Source organism: Camellia sinensis, chromosome 2 (genome assembly GCF_055761805.1).
Source record: "Camellia sinensis isolate YWXY chromosome 2, ASM5576180v1, whole genome shotgun sequence".
Taxonomy (NCBI): domain Eukaryota; kingdom Viridiplantae; phylum Streptophyta; class Magnoliopsida; order Ericales; family Theaceae; genus Camellia; species Camellia sinensis.
In genome coordinates, this window is record NC_138962.1 from 23,103,663 (window position 1) to 23,111,231 (window position 7,569).

General features: G+C 42.3%; 2 protein-coding genes across 2 annotated transcripts; both read right to left on the reverse strand.

The window, feature by feature from the left end:
* Positions 1-875: 875 nt before the first annotated feature.
* Positions 876-1,259, reverse strand: LOC145812016 (uncharacterized). Its single transcript, XM_082907585.1, has one exon. The coding sequence runs from the start codon at positions 1,257-1,259 to the stop codon at positions 876-878; it is 384 nt and encodes a 127-aa protein (XP_082763711.1).
* Positions 1,260-2,124: 865 nt separating this feature from the next.
* Positions 2,125-2,831, reverse strand: LOC145812041 (uncharacterized). Its single transcript, XM_082907586.1, has 2 exons — positions 2,673-2,831; positions 2,125-2,565 (listed from the first exon to the last, which is right to left on the reverse strand). Exons 1-2 carry the CDS (start codon positions 2,829-2,831, stop codon positions 2,125-2,127), a joined length of 600 nt encoding a protein of 199 aa, XP_082763712.1.
* Between the last annotated feature and the right edge of the window lie 4,738 nt (positions 2,832-7,569).

The following is a 7,569-nucleotide window of genomic DNA, read 5'->3' on the forward strand; positions in this document are numbered from 1 at the left end:
CCAACAAAGAGCGAAAAACAAACCCAGTGTGACACTATCCGTCCGACGTCCAACACCATATGCCCATCCCATAAAATCGCCACTAACACCATGATCAAGCACAAACGGTATCGGACTTTGAAGCCAGACCTCCCGTGCCCTCATACATTTCCATAAAACGTGCATTACCGTTTCTGCTGCATCCCCACATCCATCACACCTATCCTCCTGCAATATAAGCCGCTGCCGAAGAACTGATTTAACCGGTAGAATATTGGAACAACACTTCCACGCAAAGACCTTAATCTTATTGGGAATGCGAAGGCTCCATACTTGCTTCCAAAACCAACTCACATTCTGCACATCAGACCCAGACCCGCACACCTCCCGACCACTAATATTCATTTGCAAATGATACGCCGAGTGAACTGAAAACAGCCTATTCCTCGTATAGTGCCAAACCAACTTATCAGGAATGCCATAACAGCAAAGAGGGATTTGCCGGATTGCCTCCACGTCCATCTCCAAGAGATTCTCTTGCAATACATTGACGTCCTAACAATGCCTATCCTCATCGATGAGGTCGCTAACCAAAGCACCCTATAACTGTGGTGAAGGTGGTGAACAAACCCGAAAAGAATGAGGCCGCGGCACCCACTTATCACCCCAAATCTGAATTGATCGACCATCCCCCACTCGCCATCTCAACCCGGCTTCCAAAAGCGGTCTTGCATTAAAAATGCTCCTCCATGTGAACGAGGGATTCGACCCAACAGTAGCTTGAAGAAACGTTGTGTGAGGGTAATACTTAGCCTTCAAAATTTTGGCCACCAAAGAATCCGGCATCGAAATCAACCTCCACCCCTGTTTGGCCAACAATGCTTTGTTAAAGGCCTTCAAGCTACGAAACCCCATCCCACCCACCCATTTTGGGTCATACAATGATCACCAATTTTTCCAATGAATTTTCCGCTTGTTCTCCCTCTCACCCCACCAATAGTTACGCACCATAGAATCAATATCCTCACAAATTCCATCAGGCAACTGGAAGCAGGACATAATATACGTTGGGATAGCTTGTGCCACCGATTTAAGCAATATCTCCCTACCAGCCACGGATAGAAACTTTTCCTTCCACCCATAGTCCAAACTCTATCTTTAACAGAATTAAATATGCCTCGTTTAGAGCGGTCCACAATGTAAGGCAACCCGAGATATTTTCCAGAGTCCACCAAATTACCAACCCCTATCGCATTCCGCAACCCCGCCTGAATATCCATCCCCACATTCTTACTAAAACAGATAGCCGATTTCTGAAAATTAATTTTCTGGCCTGAAACTAACTCATATTTTCTAAAATATCTTGAACCACCGCTAATTCTTGCATGTTCGCAGCTCCAAACAACAAGCTATCATCCGCAAATAAAAGATGAGACACCCGTGGACTACCTCGACACACCGCCACCCTCGTAAGCTTACCCTCTCTTTCAGCTCTTTTAATTAAAGCAGAAAGACCTTCCGTGCACAACACAAACAAATACGGAGAGAGCGGGTCCCTTTGTTGCAGCCCCCTTGGAGGAACAAATTTCTTTGTCGGACTCCCGTTCACAAGGACCGAATATGACACAGAGGAGATACAATGTACTATTGTATCCACAAAAAGTTGATTGAAACCCATCCTCTCCATGACCCCTCGTAAGAAACTCCATTCAACCCGATTGTATGCTTTGCTCATATCGAGCTTTAGGGCGAAATGTCCATCTTTTCCATGCCTTTTATTCTTGAAAAAATGAAATATCTCAAATGAGGCAAGCACATTATCACTAATGAGCCGCCCCGCCACAAAAGCACTTTGGTTCATCGAAATAATATCAGGTAATATTTTCCTCATTCGATTGGCTAACACCTTGCTTACTAGCTTGTAGACCACGTTACAAAGGCTTATTGGCCGAAATTGAGCCATCCGTTTGGGTGACTTCACTTTTGGAATTAACACAATAAATGTGTCATTCATAGCCGTCACCGCCTTGCCTTCATTAAGAACACCTAACACCGCCCGTGTGACTTGTGCCCCGACTATCGGCCAAAACCGTTGATAGAATAACGCTGGTTTGCCATCCGGGCCCGGGCTTTCGTAGGATGCATCTAAAATAAAGCGTATGACACCTCCTCTACGGTATATGGTCGAGCTAGCTCGACATTCCTCTCGGGTGGAACGACAACGTGAATGGAAGCCAAAACTTTCCCAATATCACACTGTTGCCCTGCATCAAACAGCTCCGCAAAATACCCCACGACAATTCGCTCCAAATCTTCCGGTGTAGACCACCATCTATCACGATCATCTTGAAGCCTATCAATCCTCTTCTTCTTATGCCTTTGTGACGTTTTGGAGTGGAAGAAAGAGGTATTCCGATCGCCTTCTTTCAGCCAATTCGCTCTCGCTCTTTGGCACCACAAAGTCTCCTCTCTCTCCAAGAGTTCATCAATCTCACTACATAGCTGGATGCGCTTTCCATACTCGTCCCAAGAGAGCACGGACAGACCTTCCAAGCGCCGCACCTCATTCAACTTAGACCGCAATAACTGTTGGACATGACCATACGTAGTCCTCCCCCACTAGGCTAAGCAAGAACCCATCTTCTCCATAGTAAGCCGTAATCCAGCCATACTTCCCTCTTGAGCCATACTACCTTCTTGAGCAGAAACCCAATTAGTTTCGACCATCTCCTCGCATCTACCATCACAGAGCCACATCGCCTCAAAACGATAGATACGTTGTTGCCACCTCTGCCCACTCGGACACACTTGCGGCGCCAAAAGTCAACCAGAATTGGCATGTGGTCCGACATCGTACAAGTGAGATGAACCACCCTAGCCTTCGGAAAAATGGCGAGCCAAGCATCGTTAGCCACTCCACGATCTAATCGTTCACATACCAACCCAGATGGCCGATTATTACACCACGTAAAACAGGGCCCGAAAAATCCTAAATCAGCTAACGAACAATCCGAAAGAGCATGTTGGAAGGCGTCAATCTGGGCTCTGCTTCGGTCTTCCAAACCCAACTTCTCTTAAGGTAACAAAATCTCGTTGAAATCTCCCACCACCAACCAAGGTAGATCATCTAAGCCACCCAAGCGACGAAGCAACTCCCACGAATCCCGTCTTTTCACGACTTCCGGATGACCATAGAACCCCGTAAAACGCCAGTTTTCAATCCCCCCGTCCGACTCCACAACAGCATCGACATGCCCACTAGAGTAGCTACGAATAGACACCGACACTCCCGTCCTCCAGAACAATGCTAGCCCCCGTAGACAAACCCATCTTATCGACAAACAAACCCCCAGCCAAACCAAGTTTATAGCGAAGCCACTCCATCTTGCTCGACACACACTTTGTCTCCATAAGAAAGACCATATCAAGCGCTTGTTCCTTCAGCAAAAGCTGAAGATTTCGAACTGTTCGCGGGTTCCCAAGCCCACGAAAGTTCTAACTGAGGCATTTCATCGTGATCGGCGGGGCTGCCCAGCAGCCTCCACCATTAATTGGAGAGATGAACCATGTTGTAGCATATCCTCAATAATCTTTACCCGTTTGCGGACATTGGAAGAACTCGAGGACTCATTACAGAACCCCCTCTCCCTCTTCCTCACAGGCTTCATCGTACAACCAGCGGGTAACGCCCTCTGCTCCACCGGTGGTGTAATATTACGTGCCAGTTTTTTTCACTTTTTCCCCATCTTTATTGGGCCCTTAGAAGATGTACCCATATTAATCTCAGGGCTCACAAAAGCGTCCATAATTGGCCTTACCAACCCACAATGCTTGGGCCCATCCTGATCCTCTAAGCCCCCAAGCGTTGGCCCCTCAAGCCTTTCCCCCATCTTCCTAATATACCCCACCTCCAAACCCTTCCTCATATCAGGCTCATTCAAGTCAAAGTCCCTCCCACCCCAGCCCTCCGTAATTTGAATATCTGACCTTGGCGCCAAAGAATGATCACCCCCCCCATACCGCCCAATAAGGTCACCAAATTCCCCGAAATACTAGCAATCCCTATGTTTGGGGGAGCAGATTGAACCTTGTTATATTTGACTTTACCCAGAGTGGCCTGCTCCGATCGCCGGTTCTCAGCCGTCACCGGAACAAAGCTATGAGTCGAGCCCTCCCCGTGACCACGCTGTTGCACCTTCACATCCTCCGATACCATTTTGGAGCTCTCTTCATCCTTTCTCCTCCTCCCCTGTGTAAAATGGTGGTCCCTTTGATTTCGTCCTCGTATGGGCTCTGCCCGGAGCCAAGTCCCATACTGCAACGGTGCCCCATCCTCTTTCTCACCTCCCAATATCTTGTTCGCACAGTTACGAACACTGTGACCAAGCAAACCACAATGAAAACAAAAATTTGGGAGCTTCTCATATGTGAGTGTAACCCACACCGACTGTTGCCCAGGTAAGGTCAATTTCAAACCCCGCCTAAGTGGTTTGGCAATATTGATCTCTACCCGAAGGCGGAGAGTTCGTCCCCAAGCAATACCACCATCTCCATACTCCATATCGACAAAACTCCTGATTTGATTGCCCAGCAAAATTCCCACATCCCGCGTCATGCTAATAAGAGGAAGATTGGATACATGAACCCAAAACGCCATAGTAGAGAAGGTGATGTCCAGCGGTTGTAAATCCCCATTAAACTCTTTCAACATAACTAACTGGTTATCAAAATTCCATGGGCCATTTAGCAGCACTCTCTTCTTATCAACAATATGACCAAACTGGATCAAAAATAAGTTAGCACCCAATGTCTTGAACTCGATCCCTTTAGATGCTCTCCAAACCGCAGTCAATGTAGTCCGTAGCGCCTCAAAATTGAATGGGCGCGTAGTAATAAGTTTACCCACCAGACAAAGCCCCGCTTTCGCCTCCGTGGGTTGAAGATGGACATCCTCCACCACGACTTCCACTTCCTCCTCCTCCGTCAATACGAGTCTCCTCGCTAGATCAGAGAGAGACTCCGCCATTAGCACGATCTAGAACTTCCTACCACACTTGTAATCAAAGAACCCCCACACCAGGAGAGTTATCCTTGTACATGACAAGAGAGGACTCCTACAAGAGGAGAGAATATTTTGAGGACTGACTTGACAAATGAGATTGTTAGATATATATTTTTTTGTGATAAATAGCTTCGGTGGACCCATCCAATTTTGAGTATAAGATGCAATGAATAAAATTTAAATACATGCAATCATTAGCAAAATCAAATTTATCAAATTCAATTCTAAGTATTCTTTCTCCATAGAAATCAACCATGATGTTTTCATAAATTACTTAGGCTATATTTGGTTGGGGTATTTGAGAAGCGATTTAGAAAATGAAAGAAAATAGGTAAGTAAAATATGAATAAAATATACTTACATTTTATCTAATTTCACGCACTTTTTTCCTTTAATTTTCTAAATCACTCTCGAAATACCATAACCAAACACAACCTTATAGTAAGGCTCTCATTTTTAATCTTCTAACTGTTGGACTAGGCCAATAAATAGATCGGATTTGGCTCAGATATGTCAAAATCTAAATCTAATCTGATTAAGACAAATTTGAATATGATCCAAATCTATTTAGCCAATATCCAATTATAGATCATCTAGATCCGATGATTTCCAATATTCGACCCGATATCGGACCCGATCGGGGTCCATTCATTTATTTATTAAGCTACAATTTTATATAATTTGAGTTTTTTTTTTTTTCTTTCCATTTTTCTGTTTTCTTTTTTCAAATTGAGAATAATTGGATCGGATCGAATTTTTGCAAATTCGATCTGTTTAATAAATGGATTAAACAGATTTGAATTATCGGACTACCAGATCAGATTTTTTGTACATGGATTTGAATTTTCAAAACAAACTCTGGTTAGATTTGGATTAAATTTGATCCATTGATAGCCCTACGCTGAACTAATCGTAAGTGCTTATTAAGATAATTCTTAAATGCTTCAAGGCACAAATCATAAAAGAGATTATTTCTATAATTTTCTAGCATGCGTAAGGTTTAGATAAAGATAAAAACAACTTGGGGGTGGGAATGAAGAAAGTACATAAGAGAGAGGTAAAACACAAATTAATTTTCTAGTATGTGCGAGGGTGGATTAAGATGAAAAGAACTTGGGGGATGGGAATCGAGAAAGTACATAAGAGGGGGGTAAAACACAAAATATAGAAACATTAGGGAATGAGAGCAAAGCAAACACAGGTAGGGGTTTAAAATGCAAAATTATAATCACAATCACCTTGGTCGGTTTGATATTTTAATTTTAAAAAGTAGTTTATTTAGTGAATAAAAATCAAAATAAACTCATCAATATATATATTAAAATAAGGGAGCTTTTTTGATAAATCTTTTTTCTAAGAGCTTTATTCCATCAAACCCATATTCTTTTTGACTATTTTATTAGGTCCTATTTGAGGTAAGAATATCAAAATACCCTTTTCATCTATTTATGTTCTATTTAGTCCACATTATTTTCTTATGTTTCAATAAGTTCTATGGGTGACATAATTACCAAAATACCCCTAATGTGAATGTTTACACCGTCAATGTGAATGTTTACACCGTCAATGTGAATGTTCTTATTTAAGGTAAGAAGACCAAAATATCCTTTTCATCTACTTATGTTCCATTTAGTCCACATTATTTCTTATGTTTCAATAAGTCGTATGGGTGACATAATTACCAAAATACCACTAACGTGAATGTTCACATCCTATGGGTGACATAATTACCAAAATACCCCTAATGTGAATGCTCATATCGTCACTGTGAATGTTCACACTGTCAATGTAAATGTTCACACCGTCAATATGAATGTTCACACTGTCAATGTGAATGTTCCTATTTGAGGTAAGAAGGCCAAAATACCATTTTCATCTACTTATGTTCCATTTAGTCCACATTATTTTCTTATGTTTCAATAAGTCCTATGGTTGACATAATTACTAAAATACCCCTAATGTGAATGTTCACATCCTATGGGTGACATAATTACCAAAATACCCATAATGTGAATGTTCACACCGTCAATGTAAATGTTCCTATTTGAGGTAAGAAGACCAAAATATCCTTTTCATTTACTTATGTTCCATTTATTTTACATTATTTTCATATGTTTCAATAAGTCTTATGGGTGACATAATTACCAAAATACCCCTAATGTGAATGTTCACACTGTCAATGTGAATGTTCCTATTTGAGGTAAGAAGACCAAAATACCCTTTTCATCTACTTATGTTCCATTTAGTCCACATTATTTTTTATGTTTCAATAAGTCCTATGGGTGACATAATTACCAAAATACCCCTAATGTGAATGTTCATATCCTATGGGTGACATAATTATCAAAATACCCCTAATGTGAATGTTCACATCGTCAATGTGAATGTTTACACTGTCAATGTAAATGTTCATGTCATCAATGTGTAGGGGCTCAGCCCAGCTTGGGCCGGGGCCAACCCATGTAAAACCTCGTGGGTGCTTGCCAAAATTCGGGTCGGGCCGGACAGGCCTACGGGCCAAAAAATTA